Below are 25,376 nucleotides of genomic sequence, written 5' to 3' on the forward strand. Positions count from 1 at the left end.
CTCTATCCACTGAGCCAAACTGGTTAGGGCTGGAGGAAGAATGTTTTTATTTTATACCCAATTACCTTAAAAAAGGATTTAAGGCAGCATTTTTACCAGTAATGATTGTGAGCTTAAGTGAAAAGATAGTTTTACTTAAAGGAATTGTATAACTCTACCTAAAATCTGTTTAATACAAATAGTTGCCTGTGAAATGAGATTATTTTTGTAATAATTATTCTAGATCAAACTTCCAGGGATTTCCAAAGTGTTCAGTAAAATGTAAAATAATAGTACATATCTAAAAGTGCATTTCAAATATCTGGTATAAAATAGAACTTATCTCAAACTCCTAAGTAGTGATTTAACTTACGCGTGCTTCTATCCCAGCACCTAATAGGATAGAGAGTACTTAGTAAAGACTCAATCCTTGTTGAGTCAGTGACTGCTTCCTGTGTGCAAAGCTGGACAGAAGCCATGGGCATATAGTGACCTCTTAGTTCTTGCTCTTAAGGTGCTTATATTCTAGTATGTTCATGACATTAGTAGTTTGTGACTAGCAGTTTTGTTAAGAAATAAAATAGAAAATATCAGAGAATATAACGCATAATAATGATTCAGTGTAGTTTCATGAAGATTTTATTTTATATACATTTATTTACTTATTTATTTATTTAAAATAATTAGTATTGATTTTTCGAGAGAGAAAAAGGGAGGAGAGAGAAACATTGATTGGCTGCCTACTGCACTCCCCCTACCGGGAATTGAGCCTGCAACCCAGGCCTGTGCTCTGACCACACAGGCCAGGGCATATACATTTATTTTAGGTACAGTGGATCATGACATAAAATGTATTTCTTACTGGGGCTTCTCAAAAAATTTTGGAAGCTACTATTCTAGCACACATAACTGTCCCTAACAAACCTTGCTAAAAAGTGAGGAAAGCAGTATTTAGATTTTTGAGTGTGTAGAAGATTATAAACAGACATGAGCTAAAACAGTACGTAAGCCTTGAATGTCATGCTAAAATAAAAAGTGTGGTGTGGGGCAGGGAGATAGAAAGGGTTTTATTAAATAAGGCAAGTATTTAAGTGTTTTGAATACTTAATATATTTGCCTGGTTCAAAGCCCCCAAAGTATTATAGATTATGTAGTGAAAAGTTTCACTTCCACCCCATCTCCCAATGCCCAGCTAGTTTCCCTCTCTACAAACATTACTAGACAGAGGGTATCTTTCCAGAGATTTTTTTTATGTATGTGAAAACAACTGTGTTTGTTTTTATTCATTTTCTCTTTTTTGCATAAATGATAGTAGGCCATGCACCACATTGCACTGTTCAGTTCTTTGTATTTTTTATGCCTATTGTGGAAGTTCTCTGTAATAGTACTTGAAGAGCTCAATGAAAAGTTGTTGAGGAAGGGAAATTACTGGATCTAGTCTATATGTTAAGCAGTCAAAGCTAAATTAGAGAAGCAGTGTTCTCTTCCAACCTGACCTTCAAAATTCACCTTAGATGTTCCTGCCATTCCTGCTTTTCTTTCTTTTTTTATTATTATTTTTCTTTTTAAAAATCTTTTTTGTTGAGATTATTATTTTTTTGGCCATGTTTTTTACAGTGAACAATTATATACACACACACACGCACACACACACACATTATAAACACTGTTTGATGTAAAACACAATATCTACAATCTACTTACATTTAATTAACCTGCTATTTCTAGTTCCTGTGCTTAATTTCAGTCACCAGTGAGTCAGTTTTTCTGCCTGAATTGGACAGTACTATCCTTAACACCTTAGTCAAACAGGTACTAAGTGATAGTGCAAAACAAGCATTTAAGATTATCAACTATCTCTCTCTAACAAAAGGCACACACATTCCGGAGATGAGCTCTGAGCTGCTTTTGGATTTAAGCTGCAGTGTAAGAATGCAATATAAAAGTAAAGAATGTTTCCTTTTAAAATATTCCAAGGCTGCCTGAAATGTGGGCACCCTTTCCATGGCTACCTCTGAATTTGGGGTACCCTTTGGTTTTACATTAAGTGGGATGAAGATACAGATTATAGAAAAGTTATTCAAGAAGATCCCATTAAAATCTTTAAAGTTATAACTTAAAAATTCAACCAAAATGTTCAAAATTACTTTTTATAAATAGGAAAAAAAATTACTTTTTTAAAAGGGGGTAAATTTAACCAGTGAAAAGTCCCCTTATCTTACAACCTAAAATCAATATATAAATTGTTTCTTAAGTCAAAATTTAAGGTTTCAATGTGAGTTTGTTACTTAGCCAGTGCACCAAATATTTTCGGTTTTCCAGAATACCAGCAAACTGACTTCCTTTCCCATGTAGTTTTCCAGTTGTCTATAGAGATTTCCTGTTGCAAATATTATTCCCAAGTCCAGTTCTGAATGTGCCAATGTCAGTGATCATCATCCAGCATTAAAATAGCCTTTATCGCCCTCAATGTCCACTTCCTGATCAGAATCCTCTGAAACCTCTGACTCAAGGTCTTCCTGGGAGGCAGGGAAAGGCAAACATTGAGAGCTATCCAAAGCACCTTTATTCTGTTCACTGGGCAAGTCTTGCCTCTGATTGCAGGGATCATCCAAACTTTCCAGTTCCTCTTTTTTATTGCTTTGAGGGTTCTCGTGCTTTAGTCTTCGCCATTTAGCGCGTAGATTCTGAAACTAGGTTTTGACTTGTCTCCCGTTGAGCTGCAACATCTTGGCCAGACGCTTCCTCTCAGGCTGGGAGAGGTATTTCTGGGTCTCAAACTTCTCCAGTTCTATAGTCTGGTCTTGGAGAACCTCACCTGGCCGCCTTTCCTTTTATGCAGAGGCCTCTGCAAGAAAGGGCTCCAGAGCAGAGGTTTGCCCAGGGGGTCGTGGCGGAGCTGGGCGTGTGTGTAGTCGTTCAGTTCACCGTCCGCGGAAAGGGGTACAGAGGGCCCCGGAAACTGCCGGGTCCGTAGGCTGCAGCCAGCACAGCAGCGGCAGCAGAGTGGTGCGAGAAGGCAGAGTGGATTGGTGTGGGTTCCTACACCGGGTCGGTAGGAGAACACGAGGCTGGTGAAGGAGGAGTTGGGGGACGGCAGCTATATGTTGGCTGTACGTTTGTCATATAAGGCTTTTATTATGTTCAGGTATGATCCCTCTATTCCCACTTTGCTGAGAGTGTTTATCAAGAAAGGGTGTTGGATTTTGTCAAGTACTTTTTCTGCATCAATTGATATGATTATGTGATTTTTGTTTCTCAACGGAGACTACTTTAATAGTAATGTGTCAATAAAGCCAATAAAGTAGATCAATTTTTAACAGAGTAAAAAGGAAGGATAGAGAAAAGCTAAAGCAGGAGAAGAGAATCGGGATGAAAATGGGAAAAGTGAGGAAGAAAGTGTTAGCATAAAGGAAAAATTGAGATAGAGTAAAATAATGATTAAAAAAATAAAAATAGAATGTAGAACACTACTTCACAAAAATAAAAATGTAAAAAAAGGTAAAAAAATAATAAAAGTAATAAAAAAAAAAGTGAAAAAAATTTTTAGTTTCTTAAGTAAAAGATAACAAAAAAGTGAAGTAGTGAAGTTCATTAGCTTCATCGGAGCTTCAATGTCCCATGAGGGCTGGTTTAAGACCCCTCTCTGCTGTTCTGCCTGCCACATCTCAGTTTCTTGTCAGATAGCACAGTGTTGAAGTTTCCAGTGATCCACCGCTCCTCTGCCATGACCTTGGTTTCAAGCAGACAGAATCAATCTGCCCACTTTGTTTTTCTGCCTGCTTTTAGTTGTTTTACACAAGTGCCTATTTCTGACATGGCCCCTAGGTGGCGGTTTTTCTGTATTAGTTTCTGGGACCAAATGGCCCCTCAACCCAGTCCCCCAGGGCTCCCTGGGGATATTTAGAATCTTCCTTTCCCTGCTGAGCTCAAGACTGGGTGCGGCTGCGCTACTAGGAGGAGAAAAATGTTCAGTATTGAGGGATGGATTGTCCCAGAGCTGGCTTCCTGCTCCTTTCTCTCTATTCTCCCCAGTTTCCACAAAAACCACCTTCCCCTGCAGTCTCGGTAAGTGTTTTTTTATCAAAAGATCCTATGCACTGGGTTTAGCAAGTAAAAAGTTTAAAAGACAGCAACCATGCCGCCTTGCCCTTTCTTTCCCCCGGCTCTGTGCAACTGGTAGAGAACTTTAGGCTGCCTTTCTGGGTGCAGTATCCCATGGCTGTGGGCTTTGATCTAGAGTCCTCCACTGCCAGCAGCCCTGTGGACTGCTACATTTGAAGGGCTACACTGACCTCAAGAGACAGGGATTTGGTGCAGTGCATTCTCCCTCTGAGACTCTAGTCCCGGCTGCACACATTTCTCCCTCTAGCCCAGATCCCCAATCTCACCTCTCTCCAGGTGATCTCTGACCTTTCCGTCCATGGATTATCTCACCAGCTGTGTTTAATTCCCCAATTTCGGGTGGTTGTTATTCGATTCAGCTGTTTCTTCTGTCTCCTCTGTTAGAAGGCACAGGACCCATCAGTCTATTCAGCTGCCACCTTGTCTGCCCCTGGACAAACTTTTTAGGCGCCTGTGGCCAGGTAGGCTGGAGTCTCAGTGTTCATGGGTTCGCAGCTGAGGCAGCTGGTCCTTGGGCGTTGTGGCTGCAGGGTCCCGGGTGGTATCTGAGGTCTCCCAGAGTAAAGGTAAAGTTAGGCTTCCTATCACAGCCGCTCTCCTCTTCAAGATGGCACGGTCTCTGTGGCAGAGCCGGCCGCTCCGGGAGAGATTGCAGTGGTGGTAGAGGCTGCCTGGCCAGGGGAGCCTGGTCTGCCAGTCCCCAACCGTCCTATGGAATATAACTGTCCCTCACTCACAAATACACACACTCCCTGCACACCCACGCACTCACCTTTCACTCTTGTACTCACTCACACTATCTTGCTCACTGCTGTCCTGTTGGCTGCCATCTTCCCTGTTCCCAGTTGTAGCACTTTCATTTAGCCAGCTTTCCAGCAGTTCTGGATGATGGTGGTTCTGCATTTTAGTTGTAATTTTGATGTGGTTGTGAGAGAGGTGGCAAGTACAGGCGTTTACCTACACTACCATCTTCCGAGAGCTGTATCCATTCCTATTGTTCTTTCCTGCAACATCTTAAACCACCCTTCAACTAAACACAGGTGAGGCTGTATGCATTTAAAGCCCAGCTTACTTATCTGTTTCTCACTTTTCCCACTAGCTCTCTATCCATTTCCCTCTGGGTCTTTTTGGACTTTACCTCCGCTGAAAAAATCTTTCCTGACTTGCCTCTGCCCCAAAGACTGGATTAGGGGTCTCACCTCTATGCTTATCCCTGTCACAGCATCTAGCACAGTGTATTGTAATTGTATGTTTTCCGGCCAGTTTTCTCCTTACACCATAAAAGCCTCTTCCATGTGCAGGACACATTGCGAGTTAGATGTATATTAGTTTTTTTTTTTGAGTATTTACTATATTCACCTAGTTCAAAGCCCAAAATATTAACAAACATATCGGTAGAGACTTGAGCACATGGTCTCTTTCTGTCATTAAGGATATTTGGGGGACAGGATATACACATGAATACATGTGGTATTGACTCAGTGATGTCAGTGTGGTATGCCAGGTGAGTTACTAGTTGCTGAGTCAATTAAGGAAAGCTTTATTGGAAGAAGTAGGACCTAGTTGAGTAGTGAGAGAATATGGTACCTTGTGTGAGAAGATGAAGGGAATGGAGAAATAGGACTTGGAGAAGTACTGGAAGTGGGTGAGAAATGTGGACAAGATGAAGTAGGAAGACAGAATCTAAGAGGAAAATGAGAAATGCTGAGAAAATGAGTCACTCAAAAGGATCACCTTGATACAATGAGAAGAATCTTAAAGAAGGAAGGGGGAGAGTCTATAGAGGACCAATATGAACAGAAAGGCACATAAATAAATATAAAGACACCTTTTAGACATTTGTGGCCTAACCCAAGGCCCCATGGAAAATGGCCACCTTATTCTTCCTTAGCTGCTCGATCTAATTGGACTGCTGTTTCCTATAAGTTGTGACTCCTTTCCTCCAATGGTATAAGTGGTTTCCTTTAAGCTTTCTTTTCATTTGCTAATTCATTTATTGGACCTGCATACTGGCAATATGACTACATATTTGTAAAATTCCACTCCAACCAACAGAACTTAGATGCTCCTTTAGAGTCAATTTTAATGAATTTTTGCTTTCTGTTGTGGTAAGACAGGAATCCTGTTGTTATACTTAAGTCATATAACTAGTTGGAATGATAGATTATATCGGAGCAAATCAAAAGAGTTTTACCCAGGCTGTTGTTTTAAATTTGAAAGTCTTTTGATATACATAATAAGAAACTCATTGAAATCTGAAGTTTGTCCTTTTAGGAGCTGAGTATAAAAGAAGACCAATTCAACTATTAGAATGAAGTAAAAATACAGTCATTTCTTTTATAATTAATGTTTATTCAGTTCAGATTTTGAAACCTATATTTAAATATTTTAAAACTGAAATGTTGGAGAAAAATTCTTAGTGGTTAATTACATCATACTTATAATACTGCTAGAAGTAATTTCTGCATTGTTTTGTTCAGGAGAACCAAAGTATTAAATTTTATTCAGTGGTGGTCAGACGGCCCAACCTTTCCGATGAAAAATTGGTGAAATTATTTTTTAGGCTCAAAATGGACTTATGCTTATGAAAACAATGGACATTTTAAAGAACAAGACAGCATTTATATGTAGCAGTTGTTATATATTGAATGTCTTCACGGGGGGGGGGGGCTTGGCTTGATTCCCCCCATCCTTAAGACCTTTACAGCCATAATCAATAAATTATAGTACATTGGTTATTGAAAAAGTTCACCACCACATTGTTAATATATTGTTGTTTTACTTTGTGTTTTAAATGGACGTTCAACCCTTTTTAATAAGCTTACATGGTAGAAATACCAAAATAATAAAAATTTATATGTGTTCTTCCCTTAAGCATGTGTGTGTTTAATCTTACAGGCTGTAGAAAATCTCTGTTCTTACAAGATTTCTGCAAACTTGTACAAACAGCTGAGACAGATTTGTGAAGATCACATCAAAGCACAGATTCATCAGTTCAGAGAATATCCTTTTAAAAACAAAACATCTTGTATTTTTATCATTTATTCTCTCCTATCCTTCACTATTTAATCCAGCTTGAAATGGAATACAGTCAAACCTCATTTCTCCAATGTCTCCCATCTTGAATAATTCAGTTCTCAACCAAGTTGTTTACAAAAATAATATCTTGGTTGTTGAACCAACTTCCTTGGTTTTTGACCTGACAACCCTTTCATGCTTGTACAAAGGAGAGAATGTTTTTGTTGCTGGTGAAATCCCACAATTAGTACAATTTTAAAACATAAAGAGGCCATCGAGAATGCTAATGTTGCTAAGGGTGTGAAAGAAACAATGATCATGAGCAATTGGAGAGGTAGAAAAACCGTTGTTGATTTGGATAAACGAAAAGCAGTTAGCCAGTGACAGCATTTCAGACAGTGATAATGTGAAAAAGCAAAGATGCTGCATGTTGACCTGAAAGACACCTATAGAACAAGAGCTGAAAGTGATTCCTTTAAGGGTAGTAGGGGCTGATTTGATAAATTTAAGAAAAGAAGTGTTGATTTATAGATTAAACAATACATTAGACATGTACTGTATATAAGAAAGGTTGAAAGAGAATCATTTGGGGTCTGGAATGGATTAATTCAATTTACATGATTTCTAATGGAAAAAAATGAATCAATTTATGAACAAATTGCTTCTTGAACAGCCTTCTGGAATGAAGTAAGTTTGAGAACTGAGGTTCCACTGTAGCTGTGTTTTGTAGATTTAATTTTGTTTATTTTGCTTCTAGAGAAAGAATTTTTTAGCTTTAATTAGTATCTAAGTCCTAATATGTGGTATTAATGTAAATAAAATGTTCTTGCATCTTTACCCTTTCCTAGCCCTAACAAATTTCCATTTGAGGAAAGATAATTTAAGGAAATTACAAACTGAAAACACAATGCTCAATTATGTTTAAGATTTGTTTTTTTAAAAATATATTTTAATTAATTTCAGAGAAGAAGGGAGAGGGAGAGAAAAACATCAATAATAGAATCATAGATCGGTTGCCTCCTGCACGCCCCCTACTGGGGGTCAAGCCCGCAACCCAGGCATGTGCCCTTGACTGGAGTTGAACCCGGGACCCTTCAGTCCATAGGCCGACCTCTATCCACTGTGCCAACCCAGCTAGGACAAGACTTGTTTTTTAGGTATTTTTAGTGAGATACAATATTTTTACAGTTCAAGAAATGGCACTTTGTTCTATAATTAAGTACTATTTCGTTTCATTAGTATGTAAGGTATTCCAAATTTAAGACAAATGTGCTCTTACTTTGCACATGCCACTTGTACTAAGCACTTTAAAATGTCCTTGACGTACATCTCACGGATTCATTGGATAGTGTTCTTTTTCTAAAGAAGATTGATCGATGCTGGCAGAACCACTGTAGACAAATGGTAAGCTGTAAAAAGTATTACATTTTAGCTAAATATTGTAGTTAAAAAATAAATTTCTTTAAATACAGGAATGTTAGTTTTAAAAGCTATGAAGTAGGGGCCTGCCTCAGTATCTGTTCTTCTGAATTGGAAACTAATTTTGGCTTTGTTTTCTGTTTTGAAAATGCAAGTTATAACTAAGCAAGCATTTAATTTTTTTTAATGTTAATTGATTTGAGAGAGAGAGACATTGATGTGAGAGAGAAACATTGATTGATTGCCTCCTGTACATGCCTCGACCGGGGATCAAACCCAAAACCTAGGTATGTGCCCTGACCAGGAATTGAACTTGCAATTCTTTGGTGCCCAGGCCAATACTCTAACCATTGAACAACACCGCCCAGGACTTCATTCCCTGTTTTTTATTTTCAGTTCTCTTTTTTAAAATTTATTGATTTTAGAACGATATATATATATATATATATATATATACACACACACACACACACACACATATATATACATACAGTAGGTTCTTGGGTTACATCGGAGATCTGTTCCTACGGCGAAATGTAACCGATTTTCGCCATTAAGTTGGAACCCACCTACATAAGCACCTACGTCACTCACATGGAGCACATACACAGCAGTAATGAAGTGAAACAGTAAAAAAATTTAAAAGAAAAATAACAATTCCTGACCTTTACTTGTGGAAAATAAATAATAAAAAAAACATAAAGCACATATGTACATATGTTGAAATGACTGAACTTTCTTTTTATAAATAAATGGGAGATGGCGATATAACCACGAAATGACGTACGTCGAGTCTGACCTAACCCGAGGACTGTCTGTGTGTGTGTGCATAAATACATATATGTGTGTTGTTCTACTTATTTATGCATTCATTGTTTGATTCTTGTATGTGTCCGGGACAGGGATCAAACCTGCAACTTTAGTATATTGGGATGATGCTCTAACCAACTGAGCTACCCCACCAGGACCTCTGTTACTTCTCAAGTTGCAAAGAAGTCATAGGATCATTTTAAGTGCCCCTTTTCTGGAAACTACAGAAGGATTAAGATAATAGAGTAGTTTAATAAAAATGGTATGGGCATATTCTATGGTATATCTGTTCATCTGTATGTTTGATCTTAGTAGTCTAGTATATATTCAAGCGAATCCTGCAATTTTATTCTTATTTTATTGAGTGCAAGTATTTCAGCCTCACAAAATATAAAAATTGCTTGATTTCTTTCTTTTTTTTATTGACAGATCATGATCAGGAGCATTTTTTTGTTTCTGGATAGAACTTACGTTCTTCAGAATTCAATGCTACCCTCCATTTGGTAAGGATGCTAGAAAAAAATTTTGAAAAGATTTGTTACAAATCATTGTCAAATATTAATTACACTAATTGAAGAGATTAAGTGATACTGTGAATATTCTCCTAAAACCTCACATTTGGCTTCTTAAAACATATTTATAGCAGTTTTACCTTCTTATGTTTTACGCTAATATTAGAGATAGCTAACATTCACTGAGCCTATGATAATTTATAAAGTTTTTCTATGGGAATTAAAGTTTATCTTTGAAATCTTTGGGCCGATTAAAATTAGTGGGTGTGCATAGTAGAAACTGTTTCTATGCTCCCCTATATATTACCAAAATAAGGAGTTCCTGTAAGCAGCACAGATAATTTCTTTACCTTCCTAATAAAAGCAGAGAAACTTGAAAAAGGCAGCCACGGCAAGACTTTGGAGATGGAGATATATATATATAAAAGAATTAATATGAGTGTGTATTATTTTGTTGCTGATTAAAAATTTGCTTATTATCCTTTTGTTGTTGTTAATCCTTACCCAAGGATATTTTTCCATTGATTTTTAGAGAAGGTGGAAGGGGTGGGGGGGAGACAGCGAGAGAAACATGGATGTGCGAGAGACACATTGATTCGTTGCTTGGGGCCTGCAACTGAATACATGCCTTTGACCAGAATCGAACCCATGACCCTTCAGTCTGAGGGCTGACTTCTCCATCCACTGAGTCAAACCAGCCAGGGATGCTCATTATCTTTTAACAATTTTATGGAAAATTCCAGCTATACAGGAAAATAGAATAGTGTAATGAGCTCTTCCCCCACCATGTGTACCTAGCATCTACCTATAGCAATTATCAGAGTTGCTGATTTTTGAGTACTAAAGCCAGATGACAAATGACCAATTAAGCCTTCATTAACAGTACAGTGAAGACCATTTTATAACTTTGAACTAATTTTATCTCTTAATTTGACCAAGGAAGAAATCCACCAAAGGAGATAATATAACAAAACTTAGTTATGGAGGAAGATAGGAGTTTAGCCTTAGTTCTCATTAGAGACAAAATGAGTTTCCTGTATACTTTAGTTTAATAATGTTATTTAAAACTAGAGGCCCAGTGCACGAAATTCATGCATGGGTAGGGTCCCTAGCAGCTGCCAGCTGCCAGCTGGGGCCTTCCTTCCCTGGCTGCCAGCTAGCGCCTTCTTTCATTCCACGCCACCCCCTGGTAGCGCACGTCATAGCGAGTGATCAAACTCCTGGTTGGTTGAACTTCCAATGGGACACTTTGCATATTAGGCTTTTATATATATAGATTCAATGTGTGGATTTTATCCTGTAATTTTACAATGGCTGTTTCAAAGCCTGGAGCCCTAATTAACATGTATGTCTCTCCAGAAGTGGTATTGCTGTCAATTAATTTAGATTATATTTTTATTTTAGGGACATGGGATTGGAGTTATTTAGGGCTCATATTATAAGTGATCAAAAAGTCCAGACTAAGACAATTGATGGCATTCTTCTGTTGATTGAGAGAGAAAGGAATGGTGAAGCAATTGATAGAAGTTTACTCCGAAGCCTTTTAAGCATGCTCTCTGACTTGCAAGTAAGTTAACTACTTCACTTACTACAGAGCTGATGGTTATCCCTAGTTTGATGTGTAAAAACCAAATTAATAGTGTTGTTTACATAAAGAACATTCAATAAGTAGCTAATGAATAAATAAACTCCCATTATTTTGTTTCTCCCTCCCAGATTTATCAGGATTCTTTTGAACAACGATTTTTGGAAGAAACTAACCGGCTTTACGCAGCTGAAGGCCAAAAATTAATGCAGGAAAGAGAGGTATTTAAAAATCATGATTAATAAATCCACTGTATCGCACAATAGACCTTACTTATAGAACATAAGCTGCCCTTTGCATTTATCTTCCCAACATTGTGATGCTTTTCTCTCACTTAGGTGCTCCTTTCTTTTCTCTCTTCTTAAAGGCCAGAATTCTGGATCATAAACTCTACCTATAATTTTACATATGATTCAACCCTGCCACATTTGGCAGGGCTGCTTCCAGGATCTTTTGGACTTGACATTTTCTGAATGATTTATGGGGAGGAAAACAATAATATAAAAAACTATCTTTGTAGGTTCCTGAATATCTTCATCATGTTAACAAACGTCTAGAAGAAGAAGCAGACAGACTTATTACTTACTTAGATCAGACCACCCAGTAAGTATGACAAGCTCTGCCTAATAGCCTTAACCTGTGTTGTCGAATTGCTTAAGGCACTTTAGGCATCCCAACCATGTTAGTAACTATTTTCAGGTGTGAATTGAGATTGCTTAACAATTGTTTTTATAATACAATCTTCAAGTTGTTATTTGATTAAGGTTAAGGATATGATTATTGGTTGTGTGTATGTGTTTAGGATGTAATTTAAAAATAATGTTAGAAGCTGGTTATCTTTGAAATCTTTGGGCCGATTAAAATTCAGTGGGTGTGCATAGTAGAAACTGTTTCTATGCTCCCCTATATATTACCAAAATAAGGAGTTCCTGTAAGCAGCATAGATAATTTCTTTACCTTCCTAATAAAAGCAGAGAAACTTGAAAAAGGCAGCCACAGCAAGACCTTGGATATATCTATATATATATCTACACTAATAAAAGAGAAACACGCAAATTGGTGTCACTCTGCTATGCCCACCAGCCAATCAGAGTGACTATGCAAATTAACCCAAGAAATATGGCAGTTAATTTGCATATGCAGGCACGGAGCGAAGACTGAAGGCTCCGGCCAGAGTTAAGACTGAAGACTGAAGAGGCTTGGCTTCTCCGCTGTGGCCACAGCGGAGAAGCCAAACCTCGCTGCGGCCAGAGGGGAAAAGCCTAGCCTTGAGGCTTGGCTTCTTCGCTGTGGCCAGACCAAAGGCCTGGGTCCCAGGTGCCTGAGGAAAACCGGTGCCGGCAGCCAGGGGAAGGAAGGCCTATTGCGTAAATCTTCATGCATTGGGCTTCTAGTATATATATAAAAGCTAAGTGACCAGCTGACTGGCTGGTAGGTATGATGCGCATTGACTACTAGGAGGCAAACACTCAACGCCGGAGCTGCCAAGCAACAGCAACTGCAGAGTGCCCTTTCGCATTCTGGGACCCCTCGGAGGATGTCGGACTGCCGGTTTTGGCCTGATCCCTGCAGGCCAAGTCGAGGGACCCCACCTGCCAGAGGGACCCTGCTCACTCTGCAGATGCCCTTCCATCCCCATTGCCACCTTCCAGGGAGGAACCGCAGGAGGTTGGCTCCAGGGCATGTCCAGCCTGTCTCGCCCAGTCCCACCCCACCAGCCACCTTCTAATTAATTTCCTTTCAATGTGCAGGAATCTGTGCACCGGGCCTCTAGCTTATTTGATAATGTAAATCAAGGTTTGAAATATGCAGTCTTTTCCTTCTTTTAGGCATAGAGTAATGCTGATCATCAATAAATTTATACATAGGACAGGAATATTAAAATGAACATAAAATAAGCTATTTGATTTTTCTCACCCAGAAGAGGTTTTAAAATTTCAGAAAAGTCAAATCTCAGTAATTCTAAACTCTTTTTTTTCTTTGTAGGAAGTCATTAATCGCTACTGTAGAAAAACAACTTCTAGGTGAACACTTAACAGCAATTCTTCAGAAAGGTAATTGGCAATTTATAAATCAAACTACAATTTATAAATCAGATAGCAGCAAACAATTGAAACAAATTTAAAGATTGCACTTTTAAAAGCTTGATAGCTGTGGTGGCTGCACTTCTAAGGATGGATACAACCCTTTTTTCCTATTCACAGTGAAGTTTGAAGAGGTGCTCCTTTCCTTAACTTAAGATACAGGAACTAAGATGAGAGAGGTCCACCAACACTGGTGAAGAAACAGTGGGAATTTGGGAATTCTTGATTTAATTTCTAACACTACAGTAAGGAAAGGCATTCCGTTTTGCATTAAAGTGTTTTTGTTCGTAGCATATAAAACTAAGCACTTCTACCAAGCATTGCTAAGTGATCTTAGAGTATACCCTGCATTTACTTTGATAATGCCAGTGATAGGTAAAAAGTCTGGCTTTCAACCATCTTTTCTTTTGTATAAAATGGATATATTTTCGAACTTGAATATACTGTTACTTCATTCTGAAAATAAAATACATTAGAACCTCATTTAAACTTGGACTATTAATGTATGGTTCTTGATATACTAGAGGCCATATCCAATACTCTGATATATAGCTATGTACACTAATGCCAGATATAGTATGGCTACTAAAGATATGAGATTTTTATAATGTGCATTTATACAAATTTGTTTTTATAAATTGGTTTAAACATCTGATCTACCATGCTAAATGGTACAAACAGTTACACAATTATTTTTATATAGGCTGAAGTTTCCTATATTTAGTTTTCACTTGGAAAAGTGATTGTCTATTTGGGTTTAATTTAAAGCAAATCTTTATATAAAATTCACAGACTAGTCATAGCTCAGTCCAGTATTGCAATAATAATTTAACTTAATTTTCATTAAAATATCCGTCATTTTTGTTTACTTTTTAAATACCAAAATGTTTCAAATTTCAGGTTTAAATAACCTTCTTGATGAAAACCGAATTCAAGACTTATCTCTTCTGTATCAGCTCTTTAGTAGAGTTCGAGGGGGAGTTCAGGTTCTCTTGCAACAGTGGATTGAATACATTAAGGTACTAACAATTGTGATTATTTTTTCTCCATAATGGTTTATAATCTGTACACCTAGAGTGCAGATCAGCAAGTATTTTTTACTAGTACTTGTTAGATCCAGTATTTTTAAAAAAATGTTAGCCCTAGCCAGTTCAGCTCAGTGGGATAGAGCACCGGCCTGTGGACCAAAAGGCCCCGGGTTCGATTTCGGTCAAGGGCACATACCTTTGTTGCAGGCTCCTCCCCAGCCTGGGCCCTGGTTGGGGTGCGTGCAGGAGGCAACCAATCAATGTGTTTCTCTCACATCAATATTTCTCTCTGTCTTTCCCTCTTCCTTCCACTTTCTCTAAAAATCAATGGAAAAATATCCTTGAGTGAGAATTTAAATAAATAAATAATAAAATAAAATTTTAATCCTTAGAGGACATACTCAGAGGAAGGGAGCAAGAGAGAGAGAGAAACATTGATGTGAGAAAGAAACATCGATTGGTTGCCCTGACTGGGGATCAGACCCAGTATGTGCCCTTACTGGGAATCAAACTGGCAATCTTTCAGTGCACAGGACAACACTCAACCAACTGAGCCACTCTGGTTGGGCCCAATATTTTTTAAGTAATGGGTGTTTTGAGAGCAGGCAACCTGAGAATGATAGCTGTGTGGTAAATCAGCAATTAAACATTTACCTTCTTGACGTTGGCTATAATTTCTAGCTACAATGCTTATAGCAGTGAATATGGAAAGAGGACTTTTATTGGATCCAAAATTTCCTTCCCTTTCTTAAATCTTTACACTGAAGGCAGAGTGCCATTTTTATAAAACTTAAAGTTGACTTCTTTAAAAGTATGAAAAAGAGCCTAGAGTCTTAACAATCATGTCTCATTATGATATTGTGTACCCAGTGCTCATTTGTTATTTTGTGGTACAGAGGAATGGTATCAGTGTAGATGTTTTATCACTTTATTTTTTCCTGACTTCAAAAACAGCTTTATTTTACTTGTTGAGATTTAAAAATACGTATACGTACTTAAAATATGATTTGGGGATTGTTTTCATTGTGGATAATTCAACTTTAGTAAAAAGTGGTAATTTTTGTTGTTTAGGCATTTGGCAGCACAATTGTAATTAATCCTGAAAAAGATAAAACCATGGTTCAAGAATTGCTGGATTTTAAAGATAAGGTTGACCATATTATTGATATCTGTTTTCTGAAGAACGAAAAATTTATCAACGCTATGAAAGAAGCATTTGAAACATTCATTAACAAGAGACCAAATAAACCTGCTGAACTTATAGGTACTTTTCCAATCTCTTTTTTCCAGTTATTAAATGTTTTTCTTTTATTCATAAAATTTCTGAAATTTTGACAGGATGGCAATATAACAACACCGTTTATTTGATGTTGCTTAGCTGGTAGTTTCTAAGAACCTGAATGTAAGGAATATTAATTCTTGAAACTAAAGAAAGATTCAAAGTCAACCTGTCAAACATAATGTTCTTTCATTGTAAGACAGTACATTGGACCCTATTTATTTTTGTTTATAATAAGCTTGAGATCTGTTTTATAAGCCCACAGCAGTTTAGAGGGCCAGGGTGCTATTTTTAGAGGCTCACAGTTAGGGGTACAAGAAAGTATAGCAGAAATTAAAATTGCCAGTGAGAAAAGGAAAATGCCCAGGACAAAAACAAACCAAATAATCTGGGCCCACTTAGTGTAAGGGTGTGATTTACTGTAGTGTTTCTCAGGTTTTCCCACCTAAGTACCCCTTAATGTCAGAAGAGGATGTACTCTGAGAAGGTCTAGGGTCTTCTGCGAAAAAGATAAAATTTCATTGGTGTACTACTTTTACTTAATTTTTTTGCCTTCAACTCTGTAATTCATATGGTTTGTTTTAATAGAAAAGTAGTGTTTAAGGTTGCTTACCATCATTGTAAAATGGACACTCTAGTGGAAAGTACATTAGGTCTAGAGTCAGAAGACTTGGATTTGAGTTAAGACGGAAATATTTGCTAACTCTGTGACATTGTTGAAAGAAATGCATGTATACCTCTGAAGCACGGAAAAACTCAGTATATCATACTTCTGTATATGTAATGCCCAGTATGATAAAGGATATCTATGATCACTAAACAACAAACTTTCCCCCCATTTTAGCTAAGTATGTAGATTCAAAGCTTCGTGCTGGCAACAAAGAAGCTACAGATGAAGAACTAGAAAAAATGTTGGATAAAATTATGATCATATTTAGATTTATCTATGGTAAGTTTATTTTTATTTTAATATTTTTCTTTTAAAACACTCAACAGAGAAATTAGCAAGTAAAGTCAACCTGGAAGGAATATTATTTGGGAGTTAATGTAAAATTGTATTTGGGATATTTAAAATTCGATTACATTCCTTGCATTTAATTCATTGTGATGCTTGAGGAATATTATTTAATTGCCCTGTGTTTTGACTTTTCCATTATTAGTAGCCTTGATTTTTGTTACTTGTTGTAATCTCTAGAGCAGCGATTCTCAACCTGTGGGTCGCGACCCCTTTGGCAGTGGAACAACCCTTTCACAGGGGTCGCCTAAGACCATCCTGCATATCAGATATTTACATTACGATTCATAACAGTAGCAACATTACAGTTATGAAGTAGCAACGAAAATAATTTTATGGTTGGGTCACAACATGAGGAACTGTACTTAAAGGGCCAGAAGGTTGAGAACCACTGCTCTAGAGTATTGATGCTAGAGCTACTAGTTGACTAAAGCTTTTCTTTTTTTAAATTTATTTTTAATTTTTTTTTCTTAATCCTCACCCAGGGATAGTTTTCCATTGATTTTTAGAGAGAGTGGAAGGGACAGGGAGAGACAGGGAAAAAACATCAATGTGAGAGGGACACATCAATTGGTTGCCTCTCACACGCACACTGACCAGGGCCAAGGGATCAAGCCTGCAGCCTAGATACATGCCCTTGATCAGAATTGAACCCGGGACCCTTTAGTCTGCAGGCTTGCACTCTATCCACTGAGCCAAACCGGCTAGGGTGACTAAAACTTTTCTAAAGAAAAGTTAATGCAGTCTTAATTCTTTGTAGCAAGGAACTTTATTTTTGTTAATACTCATCCTAAGGTATTTTTTCCATTGATATAAAGAGAGTAGAAGGAAGGGATGGAGGGAGGAAGAGAGAGACAGACAGACATCGATCGGTTGCCTCCTGCACATGCCTACCAAAGCTGGGGATTAAACCTGCAATCCAGGTATGAGCCTGAGCCCTTGACTAAGAATTGAACCTGAGACCCTTCAGTGCATGGGCCAGTGCTCTAACCACTGAGAAATACTGGCCAGGGCACAAGGAACTTTTGAAACATCTGATAGAAATGTCTGCCTCTAATATTTCTTGCATTTAGTGAACTTGGATAAAATGTATAAATTTAAATAACTTGGAGTAATAGTGTGATTTATTAAATACTTCAAAGCAATTTTATCAGAACTTTTAATTGGAGTTTTTTATTATTTAAAATAGGCAAGGATGTTTTTGAGGCCTTCTATAAGAAAGATTTAGCCAAACGCCTGCTAGTTGGGAAGAGTGCATCTGTAGATGCTGAAAAATCAATGCTTTCCAAACTTAAACATGGTATGTTTGTCATTCTTTCTGTTCATTTTCTCTTTGACTTCTGGGGGGGCGGGTTGTTAGCTTAATTTTTACTGTTTTGTCAATTATTCTATGTTCATATGATGAAAATGTAAATTGAGTAAGTTCTTGAGGTTTCCAGTCTATTTTTGCAAACATGTCCAGAGCTGTTGTGATTCTTAAAAAATAAAAGATTGTTCTTGTTTTTATTATTTGTATAAAAATTTTCCCATTTATTTTATTTCTAAGTAGGAGATAAGGTTGCTACTATAGGATTAAAGAGTTTGATTCTCAATTAGTGGGGCATACACTTTAGGGTAGGGATTTTTTTATTCTTATGAATAATTATAGATCATAGTTCATGCTATTACTTTGTTTTACAATCATGTTTTTAATTTTAAATTCCTTGTTTTTAACCACTTTGTAATATTATAAATGTATAAACATCTTTAATAGAATGTGGAGCTGCTTTCACCAGCAAACTTGAAGGGATGTTTAAAGACATGGAACTTTCTAAAGACATCATGATTCAGTTCAAACAGGTAAAAGTGAGTTAAACTCTTACTTCATTCCTTGAACTTTAAATATATTTAATTATCTACTTGCTGTGGTTTGTATTGAAAAGGATAAATAGAAACATGTTTTTATAAATATTTCATAGCAACTTAAGTGAAATGTAAGTATATTTGACCTATTTTAATATTCTCAATGTATACCAAAGATAACACAAAAATAGAAATAAAGTGTATTGAGCTGAAGTCAGAACAAGAAAAGCTGTAGCTAGATAATGAGAACAGGACTTTCTCTAGCATCTAATCATTGTTGATGATTCACATGTTGAAAGCTGGCAATGGAGAGGGAGGAGACGTGACAGAGTGGTTGTGTAAGGCCTTTGGGGACATTGGCAATGAGAAGCTAGATCCACAGTTTCGCAGATGTTGTGATAGGTGGTTTTCAAATATTTAAAGGCATAAGAATAGTGATAGCAAATGAGATTTTCTTCTCTTAGGGTTTTAATAATGACTTTTTTATCACTATATTGCTACAGTGGGAAATGAGAATTGAAGACTCAAGAGAAAGATCAAGATCAGTAGGATCATGGGTCCTGTGGTAGCTACAGAATAGGGTTTATCTGCTTTGCCCTTTCCCCTTTTTCTTCCTTCCCCACTTCAGGTCATCGCCTGTTTGCAAGTGAAAAACCGGAGACTTGGGCTGGCTGGTGGGGTGAGGAATGGGGGTTGCTGCAAGGTGTTCCAAACCACATAGGGGTCTCCAAAGGTGGGGACTGCCGGTGGTATGGGGAAAACAATGGAGAAGAGATTCTATAACAGCCCAGCTATATGTGAGAGACCACTTAAGTTGATAATGCTTCTATTGAGGTCATGTGGCCTTGTGCCATTGTAACAAAATGTTAACCAGTACACTTTAAAATATATATATATATATATTTTTTTTTTTTACTGATTTTTTACAGAGAGGAAGGGAGAGGGATAGAGAGTTAGAAACATCGATGAGAGAGAAACATCGATCAGCTGCCTCCTGTACACCCCCTACTGGGGATGTGCCCACAACCAAGGTACATGCCCTTGACCGGAATCGAACCTGGGACCTTTCAGTCCGCAGGCCGACGCTCTATCCACTGAGCCAAACTGGTTAGGACAACCAGTGCACTTTTGCAGTGCATTTAATATAGGCTTCATTTTTAGTCCTTTAATAGTTGACTTTTATTTTAGAGATGGTCAGTATTTGCATGTAATTTTATAATGGGGAACTTCTTGAATGGGTCATTATTGTGAAATGAAATGTTTGCATTTTCAGTTTTAAAATCTCAGTATGTGTGTTTGATTTTATTGTAGTATATGCAGAACCAGAATGTACCTGGGAATATTGAATTAACTGTGAATATCCTGACAATGGGTTATTGGCCAACATATGTGCCTATGGAAGTCCATTTACCACCAGAGGTAAGAATTGCTGTTTAGGACTTGAATTATAAGCATAGAAATACATGACACTTCTATTTTGTTTGTCATTGAAAAATAGATACTTTTAATAAGAGTTTGTGTCAGTAAGCACACCAATGCAAAATGCCAGCTGTTTTAATATTTTACTCTTCTATTTATATTAATATTATTAGAGCCTAAAGATGCCAAGTTTCTGGGTTCAGGGCTGATTTCCCTGGCTCTTCTTTCATTTCCCAAGATTGTACTCACCTCTCTGGTCAGCTCTCAAAAAGTCTTGCTCATGTGTCACCTGGGGATTGGATTGCTGAGTGATGAGGGCTTGAGTAAATCCATCCTAATTCCTTGGGGAAATGTTGAACCTCAGTATTGAAGCTTAGAAAAGGGGTTAAGACTAGAGAGATAGATAACTGAAAATCCTCCAAGGAGATAATCATGGACACCCAGGGAGTAGATCTCTCTCATTAGGAGGGAGAATGTAGAAACAGGAAGAAGATGGCTGAAGCAGAACTTTGGAAAGGGTTGCAATTTGGAAAGTGGTTGGAAGAGGAACCTGTAAAGAAAACCAATGAAGAAGCAATAGTGAGAGAGAGGATCTAGCATGGTGCAGAGGCACAAAAGGCATTGGAGGTAAATGTTTCAAAAGAGGGAATGATTAAAGCAAGAGTGTGAAGACTGATAAATGCCATTAGATTTGGTAGCTGGGGGACCATTGCCTTATATCAGTGATCAGTGAACCTATTGGATAGTCTTAAAAACATCCAGAAATTAGTATACATGAGGTAAATATAAAGAGTGGTGAATGTGTGATATTGGAAACAGCTTAAATAAAGCTTTATTTTATTTACTGTAGATGGTAAAACTTCAGGAGATTTTCAAGACATTTTACCTAGGCAAACATAGTGGCAGGAAACTTCAATGGCAGTCAACCCTAGGACACTGTGTGTTAAAGGCAGAATTTAAAGAGGTAAGTGGATGTTCCCCAAACTTAATTTTCATGTTCATCTTTGATATTGAGGTCATCCCTCCTAACTTGTTTATAACTGCATCTTTAATGTCTATATGACAGTGATAGCTTGTCACAGCTTTCTGTATATTATAAGAATTTGGTCTTTTCCACAGTTGATTTGTCCCTGCTGCAAAACCAAGAACAGTACCCCTTTCATCCACTCTTTCCCCACCCGTGGATGTACTAATAGAATCCACTGCCACTTCTTGACAGAAAACTTCTTGTTGCTGGGAGCTTGAGAATAGAGTTCCTGCAGCTTTTCATGACTTACCTGAATCAAAAAAGTCAAAAAATGCATTTGAAATAGTGATTTCTTGGTGCTCATGATAAATGTCTGTAATGACAAATAAGAAGGCTAAGTTATTAGTTTTCATTACTTTGTTGTTCAGTTTTAATTATGAGGCTTTAAAAAAGACTTTAGAAACATCACCCAATACTTCCTCCTGTTTTAGGTAAGGCCACACTTAAGCCCAATACTGAACATACTGGCTTTTCTGGATACTGTTAATCCATATTTCTAAGTCCAATAATTGAAAAACAAATGCTTTCCCTGTAAGAGAGTAGTTATTTGATTAATGCTTTATATATATATATTTTAAAAATGATGGCTAAACATTGCTGTTTCTCTAACAGGGTAAAAAAGAACTCCAAGTCTCTCTTTTTCAAACACTGGTGCTGCTGATGTTTAATGAGGGAGAGGAGTTCAGTTTAGAAGAGATCAAGCAGGCTACTGGAATAGGTTTGTGTTGAATCAGTTGATTAGCAAGCATTATTCAGTGTCCACTCTGTGCACTCTGCTAGGTTAAGAGCTCTGGGGGGATATAAAGGAATAATCCCTCTCTTTGGCACTCATAATGTAACCACTGGGAAAGGGGGAAATGACACTTGAAATAATTTCAAGTACCAGTCTGTGGTGCTGACTCTCAGTGTGTTAGGAATTTGGCAAAGCAAGAGATCACTGTGGACTGGTACATTTGGGAAAGCCTTTATGAAGGGGGTGGGACTTGAGTTGGACCTTCAAGCTTTAGTTAGGGAGAAAGCATATGCTGCAAGTGGAGATAATTGTGAGAAAAGACTTTCCGAGGTAACGACGAGCACAGTGTGCGCAGGAGTCATGAAGAGTTTAACTGCAGCACAGAATCCTATATAATAAAGATGTAATATGCAAATGGTTATGTAACGACCGAGCGCATAAAGACAGGATCACAGATCAGCAGGAGGGTGAAGCAGTGAGATATAAGCAGGCAGTGGAGAGCTACAGGAGGGAGCAGGGCAGCAAGCTATGGGGAGGAGGGCGGGGCAGCTGGTGGAGAGCTACAGTAGGGCAGCAGTGAGCTACTGGCTCACTGATTCGTGTGCAGGGCTACTAGTAGGGAGATAAAAAGTTAGGGTAAGATGGGTAGAGACTTACAAATCTAGCAAGTGAAATATATTGTAGGGTCTCAAGTGTGTGACATAATGGAAGTGACTTATGTAGGGCAGCTTGAAAGATGAAGAGGTTCCAGTCCAGTAACTAGTGGGGTAATTCTGTCATAAAATGATAGGGGCTTAGACTAGAATGAGGCCAATGAGAATGGAGAAGAGGCATCTCTAAGGAAGCAACAACTTACTAGATAAGTGGAGGATGAAGGAGAAGAAAGATAATTGCAGGGTTTCTCACCCGAATAGGTTGGTAGATTCATGACTAACAGTTGGAAAGAAGACCCAGTTTTATGGGGAAGATGATGAATAAAATTTTGAACATACTGGAGTAGATGATAGTAAAAACAGCCAGGTGGAGGTGTCCTTTAAATGTGGGACTGGCCCTAACCGGTTTGGCTCAGTGGATAGAGCATCGGCCTGCAGACTGAAAGGTCCCAGGTTCGATTCCGGTCAAGGGCATGTACCTTGATTGCAGGCACATCCCCAGTATGTGTAGGAGGCAGCTGATCGATGTTTCTCTCTCATCGATGTTTCTAACTCTCTATCCCTCTCCCTTCCTCTCTGTAAAAAAAAAAAACAAATAAATAAATGTGGGACTGGAGAGAAGTGAGATAAAATTTCTGAAGGTTTGGTAGTTAATTCACATGGAATGGTAATTCAAGACTTTAGAGGATGACCAGGAAAAAAAGTCATTAGATGAAATACAGAGGGAGTCATTGGTGACCGTGGAGTAAAAAGGAAACAATATTAATAGAGGGATGGGGTGGAAGCTACATCGAGGTTGAATGTAGCTATTCTTGTTGATGAGCTATTATAAATGACTAAGCCACTATTTCTTCTTCAGAGGATGGCGAATTAAGGAGAACCCTGCAGTCTTTGGCCTGTGGCAAAGCTAGAGTTCTGGCAAAAAATCCGAAGGGCAAAGATATTGAAGATGGTGACAAGTTCATTTGTAATGATGATTTCAAACACAAACTTTTCAGGATAAAGATCAACCAAATCCAAATGAAAGAAACGGTATTTCTTTTACATTCTCCTCATCCTAATGCACTGGAATTATATGTGTTCGTGATAAAAATTTATAAAGAAGATTTTATAGCTATAATACTACCACTGGTGTTAATATTTTCTATGGCTATCTCTATTTAGCTCAATGTATTTCAGTATTTTGCAGGGTTTTTTTTTTTTTTTTGCAAGGGAGGTGCACATAGACTTGATATTTAACAGTTTTATATCCTGCTTTTTGTGTTTAATATTAAATCTTTAGACTTCTTCCATGCCATTAAATAAATATCTTGATAAAATGGCAGATGGCCATACAATATTCTTTTACAGGGCTAAGAAATTTTTAGTATTAGTATTTATAAATAAAACTGTAAGAAACCTCTTTGTACCTAAAAATCTCTCTGAGCCTCCTCTTATGATAAATTCATGGAAGTAGATCTTTTGGGTTGACGAGTATGAACATTTGAAGAATCTTAATACATTATGTCATATTGTGTTTCTGAAAGGCTGTACCAATTTACACTCTTGTCTGGCAGCATGACTGCCTGACTTAACAGTGCCCTCAACCGCACTAAAGATTGTATTTTCTTTTTAAAATTTTTGTCAACTTGCTTGATGAAAAATCTGAATGATTTAGTATTTCTGTGATTAACAGTGAATATTTTGTTGGTTTTTGCCTTTTGAATTTGTATGACTTTTATTAAGGAACCAATAGCATTAATTGAAACCAGAAAAAGTTTTAATGTGGGACAGAGTTCAATATCTCAGGCAAGCTCCTGTTTTGTTCACATCAAAGGTGTGATATTCACTTAGAAGATGACTGTGTCCTTTTTAAACATTTATGATGTATCAGAAAGAAATTGCTGGCAAAAAGCCCAAATTATTCTTTTGATGTAAGTGCCAAAAAATTATTTTCAAAAATTTTTTTAATTAATTAATTAATTTATTTTTCAGAGAGAGGCAGGGAAAGGGAGAGATATAGAAACATTAATGATGAGAGAAAGTCATTGATTGGCTGCCCCCTGCATGCCCTAGCCTGCAACCCAGGCATAGGCCATGACCAGGAATCGAACCATGACCTCCTGGTTTATAGGTTGACGCTCAACCACTGAGCTACACCAGCAGGGTACAAAAATTATTAAGAAATAGTTTGACTCTGTTAGTTTAGCTTGTTAGTACGATACTTTGAGTCAGAGGTCAGAGTCAATCATTTTTACAGAGAAGCTAATGTCAAGCTAATGTCATACAGAAATCTACTCAAACAATCCCCTTGTGACACTTTGAGAAGTTCTCACGGACAGAATAAAAGAAAAATGACAAGTACAATATCTTCTGGTGTCTACTTCTAGAAAAAACAACTCAAAAGATGTATTTTTTATTAACCTAATATTGACATTACTTCATAGGTACAGGGCACTATAATTAGGACAGAAAGAAGTTATTTTTTTTCCTTGTCATTTTCTGTATTTATAAAGGTCCTTTAGATAATTCAGCATATTTAGTGCATTAACAGTGTCATGTTCCTAAAATATACAATTAGTGTAAGTAATCAAGTTTAACTTGAGATACAATTTCTAAGTGAAACTTTTTTTGTTAGGTTGAGGAACAAGCAAGCACTACAGAAAGAGTATTTCAAGACAGACAGTATCAAATTGATGCTGCAATTGTTCGAATTATGAAGATGAGGAAGACACTTAGCCACAACCTCCTGGTTTCAGAAGTGTACAACCAGTTGAAATTTCCAGTAAAGGTAGGTACATCTGTGTTTTTATATTGAGCTTGTCCTATATAATAAAAGCGTAATATGCAAATTGACCGAATGGCAGAA

General features: G+C 37.4%; 1 protein-coding gene and 1 pseudogene across 7 annotated transcripts in view; one reads left to right on the forward strand and one right to left on the reverse strand.

The window, feature by feature from the left end:
• CUL4B (cullin 4B) overlaps positions 1–25,376 on the forward strand; it is a 48,807-nt gene that overhangs the window by 13,766 nt on the left and 9,665 nt on the right. For 5 of the 7 annotated variants that reach the window (XM_014458875.2, XM_006082148.3, XM_023758307.1 and 2 more), the window contains exons 4-20: positions 7,003–7,106; positions 8,457–8,526; positions 9,781–9,854; positions 11,268–11,430; positions 11,580–11,669; positions 11,969–12,051; positions 13,435–13,502; positions 14,433–14,551; positions 15,632–15,824; positions 16,684–16,788; positions 18,044–18,154; positions 18,608–18,699; positions 20,008–20,115; positions 20,966–21,079; positions 21,755–21,860; positions 23,388–23,560; positions 25,146–25,298. In XM_014458875.2, the coding sequence (XP_014314361.1) occupies positions 7,003–7,106; positions 8,457–8,526; positions 9,781–9,854; positions 11,268–11,430; positions 11,580–11,669; positions 11,969–12,051; positions 13,435–13,502; positions 14,433–14,551; positions 15,632–15,824; positions 16,684–16,788; positions 18,044–18,154; positions 18,608–18,699; positions 20,008–20,115; positions 20,966–21,079; positions 21,755–21,860; positions 23,388–23,560; positions 25,146–25,298 (1,926 nt within the window). Of the gene's footprint in view, positions 1–7,002; positions 7,107–8,456; positions 8,527–9,780; positions 9,855–11,267; positions 11,431–11,579; positions 11,670–11,968; positions 12,052–13,434; positions 13,503–14,432; positions 14,552–15,631; positions 15,825–16,683; positions 16,789–18,043; positions 18,155–18,607; positions 18,700–20,007; positions 20,116–20,965; positions 21,080–21,754; positions 21,861–23,387; positions 23,561–25,145; positions 25,299–25,376 lie in introns of those variants that run through there. The other 2 variants (XM_006082149.3, XM_023758312.1) reach the window with 2 other exon arrangements.
• On the reverse strand, positions 2,322–4,304 carry LOC102440020 (annotated as a pseudogene).

Source organism: Myotis lucifugus, unplaced genomic scaffold, assembly GCF_000147115.1.
Source record: "Myotis lucifugus unplaced genomic scaffold, Myoluc2.0 scaffold_2, whole genome shotgun sequence".
Taxonomy (NCBI): Eukaryota; Metazoa; Chordata; class Mammalia; order Chiroptera; family Vespertilionidae; genus Myotis; species Myotis lucifugus.